The sequence below is a fragment of the Solanum stenotomum genome, chromosome 1 (genome assembly GCF_019186545.1).
Source record: "Solanum stenotomum isolate F172 chromosome 1, ASM1918654v1, whole genome shotgun sequence".
Classification (NCBI taxonomy): Eukaryota; Viridiplantae; Streptophyta; class Magnoliopsida; order Solanales; family Solanaceae; genus Solanum; species Solanum stenotomum.
The window spans coordinates 21,194,326-21,217,108 of record NC_064282.1 but is presented as its reverse complement, the minus strand read 5'-3'; the positions used below and the strand labels follow the sequence as shown (position 1 = coordinate 21,217,108).

General features: G+C 35.0%; 4 protein-coding genes across 4 annotated transcripts; 1 reads left to right on the top strand and 3 right to left on the bottom strand.

The window, feature by feature from the left end:
* Positions 1–10,281: 10,281 nt before the first annotated feature.
* Positions 10,282–13,039, top strand: LOC125864591 (uncharacterized). Its single transcript, XM_049544648.1, has 2 exons — positions 10,282–10,793; positions 10,981–13,039. Exons 1-2 carry the CDS (start codon positions 10,282–10,284, stop codon positions 13,037–13,039), a joined length of 2,571 nt encoding a protein of 856 aa, XP_049400605.1.
* A 1,876-nt stretch (positions 13,040–14,915) lies between these two features.
* Positions 14,916–17,230, bottom strand: LOC125864494 (uncharacterized). The gene is made up of 3 exons (XM_049544543.1): positions 16,293–17,230; positions 15,772–16,212; positions 14,916–15,644 (listed from the first exon to the last, which is right to left on the bottom strand). Exons 1-3 carry the CDS (start codon positions 16,305–16,307, stop codon positions 14,916–14,918), a joined length of 1,185 nt encoding a protein of 394 aa, XP_049400500.1. The 5' UTR covers positions 16,308–17,230.
* Positions 16,543–17,343, bottom strand: LOC125864407 (protein MAIN-LIKE 2-like). Its single transcript, XM_049544443.1, has one exon. It carries the CDS (start codon positions 17,341–17,343, stop codon positions 16,543–16,545), a length of 801 nt encoding a protein of 266 aa, XP_049400400.1.
* Positions 17,344–21,871: 4,528 nt separating this feature from the next.
* Positions 21,872–22,525, bottom strand: LOC125843756 (histone H3.2). Its single transcript, XM_049522957.1, has one exon. It carries the CDS (start codon positions 22,468–22,470, stop codon positions 22,060–22,062), a length of 411 nt encoding a protein of 136 aa, XP_049378914.1. The 5' UTR covers positions 22,471–22,525; the 3' UTR covers positions 21,872–22,059.
* Positions 22,526–22,783: the final 258 nt, after the last annotated feature.

Below are 22,783 nucleotides of genomic sequence, written 5' to 3'. Positions count from 1 at the left end.
ACCTAAGGGTGTTATGGTTCCTGGTAAAGAAAAAAAAGTGTGTGAACTTGTTAAGTCACTTTATGAACTAAAACAAGCACTCAAACAATGACATAAGAAATTTGACCAAACTATGTTGGTAAATGGATTTAAGAATGATGAAAGTGATAAATGTGTTTACATTAAAATCACAAGGTCATTGTTTGTTTGTATATTGGTGATATGTTGATTATCATTAGAGACACTAATGACATAAATGCTACTAAACATATGCTAGAAAGCAACTTTGATATGAAAGATCGTGGAGTTGTTGATGTGATCTTAGGTATAAGAATCCTTAGAAATCCAAGATGTTTAGCATTGTCACGGTTTCATTACATTGAAAAGGTACTTGACTAGCTCAAACATTTGAATTTTAATATTGTCAAGACTCCAATAAATGTGAGCTTTGCACTTCAAAAGAATGAAGGTGAAAGTGACTCATAATTCGATTATGCTTCAGTATTGGGAAGTATGATGTATATCAGAAAGTGTACGCGATCAGATATAGCATGTGCTATTAATAAACTAAGTTGGTTCACGCATAATCCCAATCAAACTCATTGGATGACAATGAAAAGAGTTTTGGGATATTTAAAACATACTCAAAACTATATCTTGCATTATACAAATATCCTACAGTATTGAAAGGATATAGTGATGCAAATTGGATCACCGGAATAAAATAAAGTAAAATCCACGAATGGATGTGTATTTACTCTAGGTGGAAGAGTAGTCTCTTGGAAATCTTCCAAAAATACATGTATCGCTAGCTCTACAATGATGTCTGAGCTAGGTGCTCTAGATAAGGCCGGTGAATAAGTTGAAAGACTTCGGAATTTCTTGATAAATATTCTTTTTTGGTCCAAACCTTTGGCGTCAGTATGCATACACTTTGATAGTCAAGATCCAATAGGTAGGGCATGGAGCATGATGTATAACATTAAGGCTCGTCATATACTAGATAGACATAATACCGTTAGAAAACAACTACTCTCTAGTGGAATTATCACAATGGACTATGTAAAGTCAAAGGATAATGTGTCGGATCAACTTACAAAAAAGGCCTAACTAAAGAGAAAGTTGAAAGATCATTTAAGGGAATGGGTTTACAGCTTAGGACAAGTCATCATGGCGGTAATTCTATCTAGCAGACTGGAGATCCCAAGAGCTACATTCAAGGAAAAAACAAAGTTGTGACTGACGGTTCGACATTGTCAATCAACTCAATCCATTCTCATGATGAAGACAATGTTCAGGAACGAGGTCAAAACATTAAGGCTTGTTAATGAGTTAATAAAGCTTAAAGTTTTTAATGAATTGCTAAGTTTGGCAGACTTGACCAAATAGTGTATCTACGTGATGACACTGTTAGAAATCACATATGTGAGTGTGAAGTGCAAGCCGCTTCAAAGATAATTATTGTCAAAAGCCTATTCTCTATACACTTATGAAATCAAGAGGTGTTCATGGCTAAAACGAACACAACCGTAAGAACCATAAACGGTAAAGGGTTAATTGTGTGACATATGGTTGTCTAGGTATACACCAAAGCTCCACGGTTCAAAGATATTGCATCCACCGATTGACCAAGTATATCCGACATATGTTCACTACGAAAAGTCCAATGGGAAACCTACTTATCTAGATGCAATTAATTCTTGCTTGTAAAGTACACATACTTGTCCGTTTCTTTGTCTTGGAGTCATTCCCCAACAGGGGATTGTTGGGTATTAAAAGGTGTGAATCAAAAATGAAGAGTTGCGATTTTTATGAAGAGTTGTGACCTTTATGAAAAGTTGCGACTTTTATAAAAAGTTGTGATTGTTATGAAAAGTTATGATTTTTATGAAAAGCATAATACATATATTGGACCCTAAACTTGGCTTCAAAGTTTAAGTTTGACCTCCAACTTTAATAGTGCACAAATAGGCACTTTAACTATCCAACCTTTTAATAAATAAACACGCGAGTCCTACCTGGAAAAACCCGTGATATGCATGTATTCTGCGTGAGTTAGGAGTAATTTTCGAGGCCCACAACGGTAAAAAATGTTGAAATGACAACTCTACCCTTAATGAATCCCTTTTATATATATCTTTATATTTCCAAATCAAAATCTCATTTCTCTTTCCTCTTCTTTCAAACCAAGAATTTTTCCTCTCTTTAAAATGATTTGTGCTCATATTTAGTGCAAATGGCTTCTAATTTTATTTGTCATTGTGGAAAAAGAGCTATAATGAAGATTTCTTGGTCTGTAAACAATCCAGGTCGTTGGTTTCTTGGATGTGAAGATGGTCGGGTATGGTTCCATTTAAAACATCTTTTTTTTGTTTAAATTTTAGTTCTCAAGATTCAATTTTGATAGTGAATTTGTTCTTCTTAAATAGGGTGCAAGCAAGTTTTTTAGGTGGTGTGAACTTGATTATACTGAACACGCTAGAATTGTTATTTCGGGATTACAAAAGTGGATTAAAAAACATGATGAAGAATAGGAAAAGATTATGAGGAAATATCGAGTTTTGTTGATCATTGTGATACTATCTTGGATTTATAGAGAGTTCTTTATGTAGTAAATTTAATGTAGATTGGTTGAAAAAGTTATGCCAAAATCGTTTTGTTCGTAATGTAGTTTTCTTTATGGGTTAGTGGCTGCCAATATCTATTGTAAGCAATCAAAGTAATGGATTGAAATGCACTATTTTAGAGTTGGCAACAATTTGTCTCTCAACATTGGTTTCAATATTCATCACTTTTACAACTTACAAGGACATTACTTCAATATACTAGCATGATTCACACACTTTCATACATAGTAAACACCTAACACCAAGGCAGCCTAACATCAATCATAACAAACACCAAAAGACCTCACAAAACATAACTTAACATCCATTAAACTAGGACAACTAAATAACCTCCAAAGATTTGTCTATGCAAACATACATCAAAGTAACCCAAAATACATCAAAATGATCAATAAGTGGAGTATGCCTTTACAAACAGTTATCAAAATAAACAAAAAAAAAAGACCTCTTAGATCAACATTTATCCACATCACTAACACTTTAAACTCTTATGGAACCCACTTGCCCTTGGATTTACTTTGCACCTTTTTCTTTAACAATTGTTAAAGTTGATTTCCAATCATTGCATCTTTTTCTTTCCATTTCAAACCAGGTGGCTTGAATCCAAGATCAACATTTGTTTGTGATGAATCTTTAAATGCTACCCCAGACCCACTTGAGATAACCGTTTTACTTGATCTTTCTGGCTACATAATCCATAGGGCATTATTTTGTATACCTAAATAAAGATGTAAGAAAATCAATTAAAGAAGGCAATATACATACGTTAATCACTTGTCTTCCAGCTTGTATATCTGTGTAAACATCAAATCCCACATCTTTTGTTCTTTTTCTTTAAACTGAAAAGGCTGGTGGCCTTCCAACTGAAGAAGGTGGTGGCATTCCAACCGACGAAGATGATGTCCATGCAGTTGAAGAAAATGTTGTCCTTGCAGTTGGTGCTTCTTTTTCCTTCATTTAATATTTGAAGTAGCTGCACATAAAATAGAGGCATTTCCAGTGCTAGGCTGCCTCACTGGTGGTTGTTGAAAGGGCCTTGCAGGTTGTTGTGTGGGCTGTTGAGAGGATTGTAAAGACAAAAAATTAGAAGTATAAAACTGAGTAAAACTTAAAAGAAAGACAAAAATGCTTACTACTGATTTACAAGTTCTTTTGTTATGCCCAACTTGATGGCATTTGGAACATGACATCTTCACTCCATTCTTTGATGCTTTCCCCCACTTTTTTTTTCTTGGTTCATCTTTATCTTTTCTTCTATATCTACCTGGTCTTCCGGGCATTGGCTTCACTTCACTTCAGGAGGCTCAACTAGTGGGTTATTGGTGTCAGGCCACATTACCATATTGGAGAGGGGTTGTAAAAAGTACTTATAAGCACTTAGGAATGTATCTTTTATGTACCAATGTTCCACATAATCTTCTGGTTCTTGCCCAATGTGATACAAGGCACAAACTGCATGTTGGCAAGGTATGCCCCTCAACTACCACAGCCTACGGCTACATGTCTTTCTAGTCATGTCAATTATGTGTCTATACTCTCCTTCTTGGATTTCAAATCCAATATCATGATTCCAATTCACCCTTAGTGTCCTGCCAATCTCTTTGTTTTCTTCTAAAATCAGTCTTGCCATAGATGAAATATCATTGATCCAAGTATCTGCAAACTTAATCATATCTCCATGCATATCCATCATTTTATGTCTAATATCTTCAAACATACTAATCACAGATTTATGTCTAGGACCAACAATCCATGAATTCAATGTTTCACACATATTATTTTCCACCACATCACACTTTGATCTTTCACTAAATAAAGCTCTACACCAATATTCTTTGTTATATCCAAGCAATGCCTCACATATTCTATCACCCAATTTTCCCATATATTCAAACTCATCTCTCAATTTAACCTCAAAACTAGCTTTAGCACACCTCCAAAATGTTTTTCTCTTGTCCTCACCTCTTCATCTTTTTTGCCAGTTTGCCCAAATATGCCTTGCACACATTCTTCTTTCAGCATTAGGAAGTAAGACTTCAACTGCTACCTTAAGAAATATTAAATCAATAACTTTAAGACACACTAACAACATCACTTACTTCACATATTAACAGCATCCACATGCATTGGCAGTAACTAAGAGAAATAAACAAAGACAGTAACTAACTTCACTTACTTCACACACTAACAACATCACTCACTTCACACACTAACAACATCCACAAACAGTGGCAATAACTAATAAAAATAAACAATTTTAAGGCATTTATTAGCACCCTTCACTTACTTCACACACTAAATGAAACTTGACAATTACTTCACACACTAAATGAAACTTGACAGTTACTTCACACACTAACAACAGGCAGTGACAATAACTAACAGAAATAAACAAAGAAATCTTTAACACAAGTATAAATGATTTAATATTTCTTAGGGTCTTGTTGTTACTTCACAAACTAACAATATCCACAAATTTCAACAACCGTAAATACCAAAAAGATAGTAACACAAGGCAGTAACTAACATAAATAAACAAAGGAAGAATAAATACCTTTTGCATGTCAGATATGATTGTTATGCCATTTTCATCACCAAGTTGCAAGTCTTCAATGAGATAGCTTAAGAACCAACTCCAAGAGTATTTAGTTTCTTGATCAACCACTGCCCAAGCTATTGGATACATTTGATTATTTCCATTTTTTCCAACAGCCACTAATAATTCTCCTCTACAAACACCCTTCAGAAAGCATCCATCCAATCCTATAATCTTCCTACAACCTTCCAGCCATCCATTTTTCAATGCAGCAAAGCAAACATAGAAATATTTGAACAAGTGTAAGCCAGGGATTGTTTCTTTATCAGTTCTAACCCAACAAGAATTCCCAGGATTTGTACTCTTAATCATATCAGCATAGTCTAACAACCTTGAAAACTCAAGCTTTCAATCACCCAAGAACTTGGCAATAACATTCATTTTTGCCCTGTAACATATTGATCTTCCCACTTTTAAGCCACATTCTTTTCTTAGTGTCTCTTGAAGCTTATGAACTCTCATGTCAGGGTAAGATATTATTCTATCCCTCATCTTCATTTCCACCTATTTGGCTGTGCACAACCTGCTCCTATTCTTTGAAATACATCTATGAGCAGGATAGTATTTCTTTACAAAAAAAATTCCAAAATCTTTATCCAAGCTTGCAAAGATTTCTCATTTACACTTTCCTTCACATTTTACCCTAACTCTATGAGGTTCATTGGGTTTAAGCCTTAATTGAACCTTATGTTGAACAACATAATAAGCAACATCCTTTCTAAATTGAGTTGCACTCTCAAATATCATACACAACTCAAAAAAAGAAATGGAAGAAGAAGAATCATACCTCAGTTTGTTTCTTTTTCTTCTTGAAGGTAAATCAACACCTGGTTGTGCTAAAACATCTAGCTCCTCATCACTATATTCACTTGGTTCATCTGATGAATCAATAAACACTTCATCACATCCCAATTTCCCATTATATTTGGTTGTCTTATTGGTGAAGATATTCCCAAATCCCTTATCTATGCCAATTTCCCCAAGCTCAACACCTTGATCCTTTGAGGGTTTTTTAGTTCTCTTTTTTTTGTTTGCAGCTTCATTTTTTTTGTCTTCCCTAAGTTTTTCTCTAAAAGCTCTCAATTCTTCATCAACTTTACTATCATCATGATCTGGAACATCATCTAAGTCATCTTTTTCAAAGTCAAGAGAATCACCATTTTCTTCCTCTAATGGTTGTTCAACTTTACCTACCCCATTTATACTATGCTCAGTGTGTGAAACCCTAGAGCAATTTCTCAATTCTAAATTATTTTTTTCAATAGAAAATGGTCCTAAAGTAGTTGTAGCAGTGGACCTCTTTTCTTTAACAGTCACATGCTTCAAAAACAACTTAAAAGATGACCCACTCCACAAATCTTTAACAAAGTTATATAGTTGGTTGTCACTTTCTAACTTGACAAAATTATGGGTAATAGGGTCTTCAGTAAAAAGGGCATCAACTTCATCATACCCAATGTCTTTTGCATACGATTTCAATTCGATCAAAGAGAAGTGGTCCTTATCTATGCTAAATACGATGTTTTCCAATTTCGACACATATTGGCCTTTATAAAAGTGACTTCCATGGTGAAAAATAGCTATAATATGACCCATATGTATAAAGCTGTAAGAAAATCACTCATTGTGACAAAAAGATTCTACTTTGTATCAAAGATAAACTTTCAAAAGGGTAAAATCGAGGCATACCTGAACTAAATCGAGTAAGATGAACAAATGAACATCAGCTTCAGCAGAAATCTTGAACGATTTTCCCCTTTGATTCCCAGATTTTTATTCCCCTAATAACCTAGGGTTTTGACCTTTGAGATGATTTGGATTCACAATCTGGTGAAATGAACTGATGAAATGTTTTAACCCTTGTCTATTAATTGAAATTAATTTTAATTTTTTTTTTAGTTCTAAAATGGACGTGTAAAATATTTAATTAGTTGGCAGCCATTGAGTGGCTCACTAATACACGTGGGAGCATTTGCATTTCAAGCTCTTTGGCTCCAAAAATAGCGTGTTTATTTATTTAAAGGTAGGATAGTTAAAGTGCCTATTTGTGCACTATGAAAGTTGGAGGTCAAAGTTAAAATTTGAAGCCAAGTTTAGGGTCCAATATATGTATGATGCCTATATGAAAAGTTGACTTTTATGAAAGATTGTGACTTTTCCAAAGGTTTGTGGCCTTTCCGGTAAGGCACAGTAAGAACTTTTTCACACTACCCTTTGTTTTCTATAAATTGAGGGATTTCCTCTCATTTTAGTTGAACTAATTTTGCTGGACTTCTTCTACCTACTACTAAATCTAATATTCTAAGTGTACTTTACTGCTGTTGAGTGGTTCGCTGACACCGTGGTTTTAGGTACCGATACATCGGTGAGTAAGATCGTTCCATCTTGGGTGGATATATTCCATTAACCTTGGATACTTGAGGGGAATAATTTCCTTAAGGGGACAATGTGCATTCAGTGGGTTCGATTTTCTTTCTTTGAGAAAAAATATTTTTATATTGTTTCTAATCTCTTTCTGATTATATTTTCTCTACTAGTTTTAATTTTCTAGTTTGAAAATACTCTTTAAATTTTGTTGTTTTTTACCAAGTTCTTCAAAGTTTTGTTCTAAGTATCTTAGGAATACAAGATGAACAACAAAGTTTTCTAGTGTTAGTATATTGTGATATTATTTCTATCTAATAAATAATTAAATAAATATTTTATAACATTTTAATTTAGAGTAGCTCTTTTTAATGGTATTATTGTAGTAAGGTAAAAAGGACAAATATGTCCCCGAACTATCGTAAATGGTATGTGTATACCCTTCGTTATACTCTTAGGATATCAGTGCCCTTGCCGTCCAAATTTTGGTGCATATATACCTTTCATATTAACGATGATACACGTGTCTTAATCCTATCAGCCGACCTGATTAAATAAATTTCTACCCAAAAAAACCACCTGATTAATTGAAAATCTGCCCAAATAAAAAATAACCACACCCAAATTATATGGGAAATTTCACAATAACTTTCGGTTGCCTTCTCGTACTTGAACATCTCTATTCGCTGAAGAATAATACCAACAGCACAACTCCAAATGCGTACACGCCGACTTCTATGTTGCTATTACTATTAGTTGGAAACTCAGGTGTTATGTAACCTCTCACGACTTCAAACTCGCGAGTTCTAGTAGTAGTCGGTGATCCCCTATTATCCTACTTTGAATATGAGGCATCTTGTAAATCTCACCGCCATTCAACACGATTTTGCTCTCGCTTCCGTAAAATTATCAATCAGTGTCTCTGTTATTTTCGCCGCCATGGCCTTAGGGAAGTTTCCGGTCGAAACTCCATTAGTAAGAGATGAAACCCCACCAAATCTATAATAGGAAGAGCAACATCAAAAAGTAGAAGAAGAAGATTCACTAAGAAACCTTGAAATCCAGTAATTTAGCCATTGAAGCGCCAAAAAACCTCCCGTAAGAAAAATTGGAGTCAGGGATAGGATATCTTATTGAGAATGAGGATGATTTGGGGATGATGATTGGGGAAAGGATGTTGCTACAGAAGTGTTTTAAGTCTCTTAATTTGAAATTAAGTGAATTGATTGGAGGTTTTGGGTTATATTAATTTGGGTGGATTTTTTAATTATTCATGTGGATATTTTAATAATTCAGGTGGGTTTTTTTTAATTTTGGATAGAAATTTAACAAATAACGAATTGACGGTTAAGATTGAGACACGTGTACCACCATTAGTATAAAGGGTATATACGCACCAAAATTTGGACGGTAAGGGCATAGACATCCTAAAAGTATAACAAAGGATATACACATACCATTTACGATAGTTCGAAAGTATATTTGTCATTTTCCCTTGTAGTAACTCAATTTTAAAAGAGTCTTCATACGACTAAAGGAAGAAAAAAAAAATACACAGAGCAAGTTATCCGCAAACCAATAAGTCTTCTTTATCTTTTAATCTGAGTCTTAAATCTTTTTGATGATTCAGAATTTAGTAATTGTATATTATCATCTTAGCAGAACTGTTGGTTTAATCATACTCCCTTACACTGGTACTTATGCAAACAGGATCTTAATGTGGATAGCAAAAAAGAGAAGCTAAGTGGCCGTTTGACTATAAAAATAAAATAAATATCACTATTGTTACTTCAAGGTTGCAAGGCACGGTACTCATAAAACATACAGGAAAAGGAAAAAATAATTTTGAAAATTGAAACTTTGACCAAAGTAAGCTATTTTTAAAACCAATTCACCTAACTAATATGTCTTTTAAGTTTTTTACAAAAGTAGTATAAACGTACTTCATAGTAACGTTTTAGGTTATTTTTATTTTAAAAATTCAACGGACAAAAAGCTGACAGATCTGACGACGTTAAATGAATAAACGTTACTGTGAGTAACGTTTTAGGTGTAAAACGTTACTCACAATAACGTTTTAGGTGTAAAACGTTATTCACAATAACGTTTATTGAGAATCCAATCACATCCAATCCTGTAAATACAGAATCAAATCCTGCAAATTTAAAATGTTACTCATAGTAACGTTTTACACCTAAAACGTTACTATGAGAAACGTTTTAGGTGTAAAACGTTACTATGAGTAACGTTTCTAAAGAATCCAATCACGGGCCTTCGACTCCTGCAAATTTAGAATCGAATCCTGCAAATTTAGCTATAAAACGTTACTCATAGTAACGTTTTACCTTAAAAACGTGACTGTTAGTTACAACACTATGTTAAAGTCATATTCCCCATTTTTCAAACTGACCACATGTGATTATAAAATAAATGTTGTTGTAAGGAATGTTTTGCATATTCCAACAATATTCATCAAAACTTTCACTTGTGTTGCCCATTGTTAAAATAATATTCACAAAACTTCATCAGGTATGAATTAAATAAGTCAAATTTATCATATAATGTTAAGTTCTTACTATAGCTTTAAAATTATTTTTCTAATTTATTAATATTATTTTTTAAAAATATCTTATTTTTATGTGTAGGATAAAGATGATGAGCTTTGAACATAATGTGACGGTTGCTTTGTATTGGGGTGGCGAAATAATTACGGATATGAATGGATTTAGGTATACTGAATGTGCTAGAATGATTATTAGCATGTCTACCTCAACTAACTATGTTGAATTGGTTGGATTGTTGCATGAGAAAATGGGAACAAATAGTGAAAATATTCATATGGATATTTCTGGAAAATATCCATGTTCAATTCAAGGTAACAATACAAGGTTCATTGAGTTTAAAATTGAGAATGACCAATCTTTGTTACAATTCCTTTTCATACCTCAAAAATTTGCGGATAAGATTGATATAAATGTTTTGGAGATGTATGTAAAGTCCAAATCAACAGATCAAAATGTTGTATTTCAAGTTAGTGGTCATCATGGTTATCACATGAATTTATTGGCTCAAAATTATGGCTTTACCATGGCCAATCAACCTCATTTTGTAGAACCGATTGTTCAACCACTATTCCAACAATTGTCGATGCATGGTCATCGATCATTTGGTGAAGGGTCAAGTAGTCAAATGCATATTGATAATAGTCACAGAGATTATGAGGTCAGGTAAAACAACAAATCTATATTTTATTGAATTTTAGTGTAACAATTTAATAAGATAATTTTATTGTCAGTATACATAAATTATCTCTTATTGATAGAAGAAATAACCTTTTAGAGTATAAATTATCGCTTTTAAAACAAGCTTTTCTATTTATAATTTTGCTAGAATTTAACTAATATTTTTTTACAGAGATAATGAGACCAACGTTGATCTATATAATGATGTAAATGCTGAAATTAGTGATGAAAGTTCGGAGGAAGATGAACCTCCAAAAGATGGTGATGAAAGTGAACCTGATGAAGATATCGATGATATTAGAGATTTTTTTCAAAATGATGTAAATCTTCATAATCATAAACAAGGCGTGTCTGAAATACAAAATCATGACATACCCTATTTCAGGACATTAGAGAATGATGAGGACATTTTCATGTCTACATGTGAATCTGAGCTGGAATATTGTTCAGTTTGGTCTGAGGAAGCAAAAAAGGATTTGAAAAAAGGTATGTTTTTTAGTAGTAAAGAAAAGTTGAAACGGGCGGTAACGATTTGGAGTTTGCACAAAAATAAGGAGTTCAAGGTGGTAACATCTACCAAGAGTCTATGGGTTGTGAGATGTAAGTTTTATAGTTTATTGGGTTGCTTGTGGTTTCTTCGAGGTCGAAAAGTTGGAGATAACCTTTGGAAAATAGGAAAATATGTTGAAAACCATAGATGTGAGACTGAAGGGCTTTCTAGTGGTCACGCCAATCTAAATACCAATTTGATAGCATCATTGTTTCTAAATCAAATTAGAAAAAATCCTAAGTACTTGGTGGTAGATGTCATTTCAAAGGTTCACGAAAAATTTGGTCATCAAGTGACATACAGAAAAGCGTGGCTTGGACGTCAACGCGCATTTGAATTGGTGTATGGTGACTTTGAGAAATCATTTAGTGACCTACCTAAATTTTTTATAGCTTTTCAACACTTTAACCATGGAACAGTTGTGGAATGGAAACACGAAGAGTCTATGAGTTCATCAGAGGTAAAAACTTTTAAATATGTATTTTGGGCTTTCAAGCCATGCATAGATGGATTCCAAACATGTCGCCCTGTTATTTCAGTAGATGGAACTCATATTTATGGAAAATATGAGATCAAATTATTAATTGCTGTTGGAATTGATGGAAATGATAACATTCTTCCTTTAGCGTTTGCTATTGTAGACAAAGAGTCAAAAGAGGCATGGAAGTGGTTTTTTAGAAATTTGAGTGCATATGTGATAAAAAGTAGAGAAGATGTATGTGTTATATCTGATAGGGCAAAAGGAATCTTGACTAGTTTGCAGGAGTTGCGGCGATTTCAAGAGCCTCGAGCCTTCCATCGATTTTGCATAAGGCATCTGAAGAGCAACTTTCAATCTAAATTTCCAAACAAGGACCTCAGCAGATTGATGTGGAGGGCTGCTTCAGCCCATCAAGTAAGGAAGTTTGAATCCTTGATGTGGCAAATTAGAGAAGAAAATGTCGAAGCACATGAATACCTCATGGAAATTCCCTTGGACAAATGGACCATTAGCCATGATGGTGGAAAAAGATGGGGAGTGTTGACAACAAATCTTTCAGAGTCGTTCAATGGAGTGTTGAAAAAAGCACGAGGTTTGCCTGTCACTGCTATGGTTAGACTTTCATTGGAGCAAACTATTGAACGGTATACCCGTAGGTCTCAAATAGCGCACCAACTTGCAGAACAAAATGAATTATGGACTGGGAGGTTCAAAACAAAGTGGGAGAAGAATTTTGAAAGTTCAAAAAGGCACTTTGTTTTTGATTGGAATATACCCACAGGGGTATACGAGGTTAGATCTATACAGGTTGATGGTACTGGTGGTAATCCTCATTGTGTTTCACTGAATGAAGGAAAATGTGATTGTGGAAAATGGGTTAATTTGCACTTCCCATGTTCACATGTCATGAAGGTAGCTAATAGAATGGGGGGGCTAGCTAGAAATTTTGTTAGCGAACATTTCACAATAGAGAATTATGTTGCAACATATTCTGGGTCATTCTCACCAATTGGTCATGAGGCATATTGGCCATCTCCAAGTTTTACAATGAGAAGTAATGAATTCTATCGTCGTCCTAATCGGCCAAGGACAACTAGAATACCTAATGAAATGGATCGTGGTTCTACAGTGTATGAGCGAGCTTGTGGATTATGTAGGCAGACTGGACATGATAGGCGTCGATGTCCCAATCGTAAATAAATTTAAGTAAATAGTTGTGGGTCGATGTCTAATTGTGTTAATTTCCTTTTAGTTATCTACTGTAATGTAACTAGGGATAATTTCCAGATTGCTAATAGAGGAAAAATTATTAGCATTAATTTCCAGATTTCCAGATTTTCCAGATTTCCAGATTTTCCAGATTTTCCAGATTTCCAGATTTTCCAGATTTTCCAGATTTTCCAGATTTCCAGATTTTCCAGATTTCCAGATTTTCCAGATTTCCAGATTTTCCACTGTAATGTAACTCAAGGATGTCTAATTAGCAATAACTTTAAATGTCATAAATTTTTCTCTTCCTGTGAACTTTCTGGTGTTAATAATAAAGCCTTATGCTCTCTTTTTTGGTCAATTACACAGCTAATACAAGATTGGTGTACACAACAATGTATCTACGTAATGAATTGTTAAAGAATGAGACCTCCCAATGTTTACTATACAATAGAATTCAGTGACATTGAGGTAAAATTAACTTAAATAATTGGAAACATCCATGTATTCATACTCCTAGAGACAAAATAGAAAATTAAAAAATTACAAAAGTCTCCAGTGAGCAATAAAACATGTTGCTTTGCAAGACATAAGCATTAATAATCACAGTGAATTCCTTTCTTATAACCGAGATATTGACACAAAATGCAAAAGAACTACAATTTGAAGGAATCACAACGTAATTACAATATACGTCCAACGACCACTTTGTAGCTCTCAAACAAAGCTGCAATTTTTTTCTCCTGATTTTGATGGCCAATTGGTCTTGAGGTCATTTCTCCTGGTTTTGAAAGCATAATCCCTATAAGACAATACAAAACAAAAGAAAGCAACAATCTTTAATTGCTTACTATGTCACATGAAGAAGAACCAACATAAAACTCATTTCATACATAATTTTATTTTGTTTCCCAATATCAAAAATCAATGGGAAACAGTGGATCTCATGCGCTGCCTCGTCCCTGTCTATCCTCTCCACTTTTGAATATCATTCTAGACCATAATTACCTCAATATATAGGGACTCCTTTCGCCAATAATTCTAAACATTCCTTCCATCTGGAGTATACATGAAAAGGTCTTTTCCTGATGAAAATTTTCAATGACCAAAGGTAATTAGTGCAATGGCTGTTTTTTGATGGAGTAAGGACCAGAAGAAGAAATAGTCATAGTACAAGTGATAGTACCACTAATTGAGGAGTACATACATAGGACCCTTTCTGTTTCTAACTTTTAATTGAATCCCATTGTACTGCAGATTCAGTTTGTAGTACAATAACAATGCTTGCCCCAAAATTAAAAGCTACTTTTAGATGCCCATTTAAATTGACTTATTTTAGGTTCCACCATCCACTGGTTCTACCAATCGCTTGCATGAGACTCCAAAACCAAATAAAAACAGAGATTTAGAAAAGGACTAGCAACCAATTCAAATTATAAGTCATACCAAATGCAGGACAAAACCAAATGCAGACAACAACTCCAATCAACAATACCAATTACGTGTGGGTATATGAAATATCATTGACCATGTTTCTCCATTTAAATTTATCTCATGCCACCATATAAAGTAAATGAAAAATAAAAGATACTAGTTAAAAGCTAAAAGACTCCTAGAAAACCAAGTTTTAAGAGAAAAATCAACTAAAAATATGGTTGTTTTTGCAGTCTCACAGAATAGTAAGCTTACTTGGAAGTCTTCGCCTTGTGATTTATTATTTGCTTCTTCTTTTTGTTGCTACAATGTCTTTGTTACCTTTTGTTGTTTTCTTTATGACATGTTGGTTAAGTTGATGACTCCCTGGCAAGTAAAAACAATTTTTAATTATTCAACGAAAAAAGAAGCAGTAATGTTAAGAAATAATGGTTCACCAAAGCTTTAAAAATATTGTACCAGTGCCACAAAACTTAGGAAAAATTGTACGTTTCTTCTTCGCTGATGGTTCACCACCTCTACTTGCATTCTCAGGATCATTACCATCCACTTCATTGTTGGAATCATCCAACTCATTACCTTCTATCTCGATGTTGGAGTCCTCTAAATTAGTCATGGCATCAGGGATCTCCATGGACATTGGCACAGGCGATGAGGTAAAATTTGGGGCATTCTCAAAATGTTGAGGCCGATAATTACCAAAGACATTCTCAAGTGACGAAAGACTTGGATCCCTTGAAATTTGTGGCGTCATGTATGGGGCAATCTCAAAATTTGTTGGTTGATATGTCATACCTGATGCCACAGGAATGAATTCCTGAGTGTGACTCCTTGAAGTGGAACCAATATCACCAGTTGCTTGATAATCTTCTAAGGCTGCTTCGTCCATTTCAACAGGAATTCGTCCTCTCTCAGCAGCACGTGCCCTCCTACCAGCAACACCACCTTTTCCTCGCCTACGAATAGGGTGATGTAAATGGTCAGCTTGTACGTCATCTCTTCTATAATCGGCTTGTATATTAATCCTATCAGCCTCGTGCACATATGTCAAACATCTTTCTCCTTCATTTCGCACCATTGCACGAAATATGTAAAAATCCTCCATTGATGGTTGATCACCGAGTGATTTTGCTTTATCAACCATCGAATGAATATAACGCACCTGCATATTATACATAATTCATTAAATATAATGTAGCTAATCGTTGGATCATAATAAGTCTCTTAGTACACAAATAAACAACTTATAATCAGTTCAAACAAGCAAAAGAACAGAAGCTAATACTTACCATTGTTTCGTATGCCGTTGAATTTGGCACATAACCTTGTTGTTGTTGAGGACGCAGAGTAGGATTACCAATAACAAGACGAGTAATGCGTCTAAACCAAATAAGGTAGGGGTCGTCATATCGAAGTGGTTCACGATTGATTGGTGCTTCACAAATATATTGAAGTCGTTGGTTCCAAAAAGGCAACCATTGTGCATGCTCCAACTCCCAATTTGTATTTGGTCTTCCCCGACGATCATGGTGAAAATGTGTCGAATCAAATAAAAATGGAGTTGGTATCATCTGTTTCAACCCAAATTGCCTCATAACTCGGTCAGGCAAGTGAACCTCGACGACATCCCAACAAAAAATTGGAGCTCTAACACGCCATATATCTCGTCCAATGCGACAATAGTCAGGAAGACCCTCAATTAACTCATCAGAATATGGTTCCCAAATAAACTACATGAAAAGAAAAAATATAAATGAGTTTAAACTACAATATACATGAAAATTAAAACAAAACTGATATTATATTGTACCTGATCCTCCGTCATGGAATCAAGTGCATCCCTAAACACTTTCAACACATGCTTAGTAGTGTCGGTCCAACTAAAACGTGCAAACCATCTAGTAGCATGTGGACCCTTAGGTAAACCAGCTGGAAAAATATTTCTGATGTCTCTTTGTGCTATTACCTGTGGTCTAAGGACAGTAACTCTTTCCCATGCCCAAATCTAAACATAATATATAATTTAGGTAATTAAAGTACAAGAAATATTAATAAATAATTTATTTAGTTATTGAGTATACCTGAAGTAGTGGTAGAAATCCAGCTATCTCGTTTTGGTTACTTTGTGAGGACTTACAGAGAAAACGATACAAGCACGCTAAGGTCGCACTACCCCAACTATAAGACCCAATTGCATTGACGTCCTCGAGCATGGGAAGATACATAAGCTTTAAAAAACTACCAGATGTATCTGCCATCATCATACCAGCAATCATCCAAAACATGTAACACCTAGCCTTTTGATTAACCATATCTTGTGTTGCCATGTCCGTCAACTGTGGTTGCCTTAGCATGTGCGCATTAAGTGCAGAGACCTTAAGGCTATTATGGTTGAAGTCTTGAGGACATGGAGTAAAACCTAATAATCTTTGGCAAATATTTTGCCAATCTCCTATAGTCCTAATCAACTCATTACCAAGTACAGGATGACCATTCACAGGTAAGCCATACAACACCTCTACATCTTGCAAGGTGATAGTTGCCTCACCCGTCCTAAAGTGAAATGTATGTGTCTCAGGACGCCATCTCTCGACTAGGGAAGTGATCAAACTACGATCAATCATAGGCCGATGAGACCTGTAAACACCGTACAATCCAGATAATTGAATCACTTCTAAGACTCGAGGAGGGATGGGATATTTCTTTACGAGGTCCCAAAATTTACCATCACACCTCCTCGTATTTAGAATCATATTAACACTTCCATCCCATATATCCCGTGATCTATGGGTAATTTGTTCTGTTAATACAGATGATTCAAGTGGACCGGGGTCTAGTTGGTATGCAATATTATCAGCCATAAAGCTACCTATAAAATAAAAGAAACACATATGACATTAAAATTATTAAATAGACAAAATCATATAACATCCACTAAATCTTTTAAACTAGTATTAGCTAGTCACACCAATTATTCATCAAACATATACATGTTATTTGCTGCCAAAATGAAAAAAATTAAAACAAGCAGAAAAAAAAGTGTAAAGAAAGGGCAGAAAGATGGCAAAAAGAGTGTTTTTTGGCATTCTACTTTCATCTCCTCTCCCCCTTAAATATTCTTCAACCAAACCTTCTATTCCCCAATCTTTCCCTCCCTCTTACATCAAACCAAACTTAGTTGTAGTACACAAAATTGTTAGATAACTTGTTTTTCACTTTCTTTAGAAAATATAAAAGAAACAAGAAACTAGAAATTATTCATTACTGGTGCAAGTGTTTTACTGAAAAAGAATATTTTTCAATGTTCACTTTTAACATACATGAATCTTCTAAATAAAAACACGACATACAAGAATCGAAGTTATTTGATTGATTCTATTCAGAAGTATTCTACACAACAAAAACGATATAAAACGAGAAGATAGAAATTCTTAAATCCAAGCATTTCTTCTACTGCTTTATGAGTTAAAAACATACCGGAAAAATTATTATGTTCCAAGCTTTTCGTAAGGTTTATGGCAGTAAATTATTGTGAATCTTCCTTCTCTGTAGTTACTAGACGGTTGGTTGGAGGACTGCAATATGGAGAAATCATAAAATTTGTAATTTAAGAGGGAGAAAACAGAGTAGCAAAATCATCTTGTTATAATGAAACTTCATACTTTGAAATCAAGTTGTTCGAGAGGAAATCTGAGCTTCATAACAAGGTTCCGACAACACTTCATACTGAGCTTCCGACATCATCAAGAGTTGAACCATAATTTCTCAATTAATCTTGAGACCTAAGACAATCTTGAATCGCAGATACATAAGGGTTGAAAATTTCTTGAATAGCAGTGCAAGGGGCTGAAGATTTCTTGAATAGAAGGTTTAGGGCTGGAAATTTCCTAAATCGCTAATGCTATTCAAGGGGCTGAAGATTTCTTGGTTTAGGGCTGGAAATTTCTCTAAATCGCTAATAAGGGTTTTGGTGAATGAATTTGAAATTGAAACTCACAATTGATATACAAATAAAAAGACACCGTGTATTTGAGAGATGTGGGCCTAGAGTACTTTTAAAACATAAAACGTTACTCAGAGTAACGTATTAGGCTAAAAACGTGACTATGAGTAGCGTTTCTATACTTAACGCCGTCAACTACAGTATTCCACATAGTTGGTCCTGAAACGTTATTGAGAAATACGTTTATACTACTTTTGTAAAAAAATTTAAAAACGTATTATTTTGGTGAATTGCTTTAAATAATGGATTAGTTTGGTAAAAAATTCTTGAAAATTTGTGGGCAGTCCTAAATAATATGGGAAAAGGGGGGAAAGTTTCTAAATTTGTGGCCAGTCCTAAATAATATGGAAAAGGGGAAAAAGTTTCTAAATTTGTGGCCAGTCCTAAACAATATTGAAAAAGGGGAATAAGTTTCTAAAAATCCTTTATAAGAGGGGTTTGATGAGTTGAAGTTTCTTATTACACTTTTACCAAATTACTTTTTGTCCTCATAATTGTTGTTCTTGTTCGAGTGTGTGAGAGAAGAATGGATATTGAAAGAGTTTTCATGAGTTGTTACAAGATCGAGGAGCAGCCTGATGATATTTTCAATTTGATCGAATTAGCTCTGCGTGTTGGCGCATTCAAGTATCAGCCACAGTTCGAAAAGCGCAAAGCCAGGATCATTAAGTTCCTCATGAATCCCTCCATAACATCTACTGATGATGATGATGATGATGAAGAAGAAGAAGAAGAGGTTATCGAGGACAATGTTGGTGATCAAGATGACGTGACCAGCGTTGAAGAGCCTGAGAAAGAAGAGGATGGGTTAGGAACACAACTAATTACTGCAGAAAGCAACAAACCCTTGGTAACGAAGATTAGAATAGTCATCCGCAAGTCTGTACAAGTTGCTCCTGCGGAGAAACAGAACAATTGCAGTGCAATAACAGAAAGCAGCACAGAGTTGAAGAAAACTGACTTGGTTCAACAATTGGATAAACAAGGAACACCACAGTCCCATAATAGTACTACTATGCCATCAAGAAAGAGGATGAACGAGTCCACCAAACGAGTACAAGTTGCTCCTCCTCGTGTAAGACTTCTTTCTGATTTATCTTTCGAGAAGCACCTTGACAGAGACAAGCAGAGCCACGAAGGTTTCAAGAAGATGGACAGTGATCATCACACAGAAAAGAAGAGAGAAGAAGGAGCACAAAAGACCCCTACCCAATGCAGGAGAAAAGAGTGCACCACTGGTTCAACAAAGAGCATGCTGCCACCATTGATGAAGATGAATGTACAAGTTTCTCCTCCTCTTCATCCAAAACAAAGCAACTGCAGTTCAAGTACAAGACCAATGCAGAAAACATCACAAAGCTCTGCAATTGCAAGACCAATGCAAAAAGAAACACAAAGCGACAGTGATATGAAGAAAAAATTTGAATCAAGCAAGAGGAAGTTCGAGCAAAGGTTAGCAGATCAAAGGGAAGCCAAGAGACGGATTGTATTGGTAGACTTTCATCAGATGCCTAAAGCTGCTAATGACCCTCGTGCTCCCAAGCGCTGTTGGAATAGGAAAAAGAGTTGAGATTATGATGATTCAAGTTGTTGTAAATTTCTCACCAGAATTTTTGTTCTTACTTTTTTGTCTTGTAATTTTGGAGAGTATCAGCACTCACTTCATTTTCTGTATGTATGAATGATCTTTTACTTTGAAATAGAGAAGTTACATTCATAAAAACAGCTCGAAGGACATGATTACTTATGTCCTGGCTCTACGTTTTCTCTTAGCTAGTCGAGCCACATGATTTACTTAAAACATTAGGAGACAACAATTTGATTACACTTTTCTCTACAGAAAGTCGATCACCTATTTAAGCAAGAAATAATTATTAAGTAAAGGAGCTCTCTAATCTGTAAGACTGTAACTAGTAACTAACACATCCCCTTTCTATAGTCATACATTCACAAACCCAATCAGCTCTAAATTCAAATTTAATATAAAGACTTGCAGGAGACAAGACATCTGAAAGTAGATTAGTTCATCTCAAATTAGCAACGAGAGAAGTAATAAACAAGACTTATTTTGCAAGACAACAAAACTAAAATTACCTTACGAGGAGTAAGTAAATGCAAAGGCTGTACACTTCTCATTCAACATAGCAAGGATTTTTATAGTCAATGTTGAATTAATAAGAGTAGAGATTCTTAGGAGCACCAGAGCACCTGAGACTAATTTTCCTGTAGTCTGGTTTGTTTCCAGATGTGCAATGAATTAGAATGCTTCCGCTGTTCTCCTAATACATGTATTCATGGCTGAACAACTTTAAAAAATTTAATGTGATGTCATTAAAAACCTCTGCGTGGAAGTGTTGCACTCCTCAATGTCAACATGCTAAAGCTGTCTATTTAACTACAGAAAATAAAATTTTCAAATGTCAATGTTTAATCAGGTTATGTACCTCTTGTTTTAGCTTCAAACAGTTGACACTTTAAAGTTGCAAGGGGGGATTGGTGGGGGGAAAGGCAAAGTAATGTTTAAGAAAACAGAAGTATTAGGCAGCCTTCCCATTATAAAGCAGCAGATTCATGGAAACTTTAAACTAAAGCAAAATACTACAGATTTAATGACTTAAGAGAACAAACAGCTCTAGGCTTTATCTTTATATATGCTCATTTGTTCAATATGATGATATTTACACCAACACCTAACATCACAGTACATTTGCCCAAAAAAAATCAAGCTCTTCAATTTGATCATCATAAATGAATATATAACTAGTCCATACCACAAAAGTTTCAATGAGTTGAGCAACTTACAACTTTGTGGTCTACATTTGGGGCAGCCCTGTGTTAGCTGGAGATGAATCTGAAAAAGAATAGCTCAGTCTCAGTTTAAATGCAACAGCTGCAGCACCATGTTTCAAGTAGTTAAAATCAAACGTAAATTACTTCAAAACAGCTACCACCTCAACCTATGGTAGCTTCAGGAAGAAAAATCAACGCCCACCCAGCCCCTACCACTAATAGTATCTATAAACAACCAAATTTGATTAACAAAACAAACTAAATTTCAACAAGGCATAAAGGATCTGCAAAATCGTTGTTGAATTAATTATTAGCTCTAACTGTCAAACATTAGGCAAACAGAGTATTAGGGTTCCATACATGAAACACCCTTTCTATAAAATGTATTACCAAAAGTGTCAAAACACCAGCTGGACCTTTCTTACAGAAAATGAAATCTAAATGCTTATATTTCTTCCCTCAATTGCAGAATACAATGCAACAAATAATCAAAATGTTAACGAATGAAACATTGTGCAAAATAGAGCTATTAATGAAAGCCCTACACTCTATACTACCAAAAGGCGAAAGCAATAAATAAGATTTAAATCAAAATATACTCCGAATCATAGTATGGGCAGCTCCTTCAATTGAAACAAAATGAACTACAAATTTCACTAACCAGATCTGAAAATAGTACTAAACCAGAGGTTTACATAATTTGATTTACACTATCATTCAACAGAAGAAACAAACAAAGCCCTAATACAAAACACACATTAATCATAAACATAAAAGAAGATTCCTAAGCCCTTTCTCCTCGAATCCTCCTAGCAAGCTGAATATCCTTGGGCATGATGGTAACCCTCTTTGCGTGGATTGCACAGAGATTGGTATCTTCAAAGAGCCCAACAAGGTAAGCCTCAGCAGCCTCTTGTAGAGCAGCCACAGCACTGCTCTGAAACCTCAGATCTGTCTTGAAATCCTGAGCAATTTCCCTAACCAGCCTCTGAAATGGCAACTTCCTGATCAACAACTCAGTAGACTTCTGGTACTTCCTGATTTCTCTTAGAGCCACAGTTCCTGGCCTGAAACGGTGAGGCTTCTTCACTCCTCCGGTGGCCGGAGCTGACTTTCTGGCAGCCTTGGTGGCCAGTTGCTTCCTTGGAGCCTTTCCACCAGTGGATTTGCGGGCAGTTTGCTTGGTACGAGCCATTTTGATTGTATGCTAAATTGAAAAACAAATTGATAGATTGTGAAATGCTTTGATTGTGAAGAATGGTGAATTCGAGAGATATTATTATATAGGAGTGAAGTAGGCGGGAATCATAAGAAATTTGGAACGGAGTTTGAAATTTTGGGCAGTGAAATTGGAAGTGAATAACAACCGTTGGATTAAGAAGATTTGTTGTTAACGGTCGAGATCTCAAATGTAAATGTTTGCTATGATACCAATCTGCGTGCTACTTTATTAACAAATGGATACTTGCCACGTGGATTATAATTTTCGCCACCTTCCTTTCAGGACA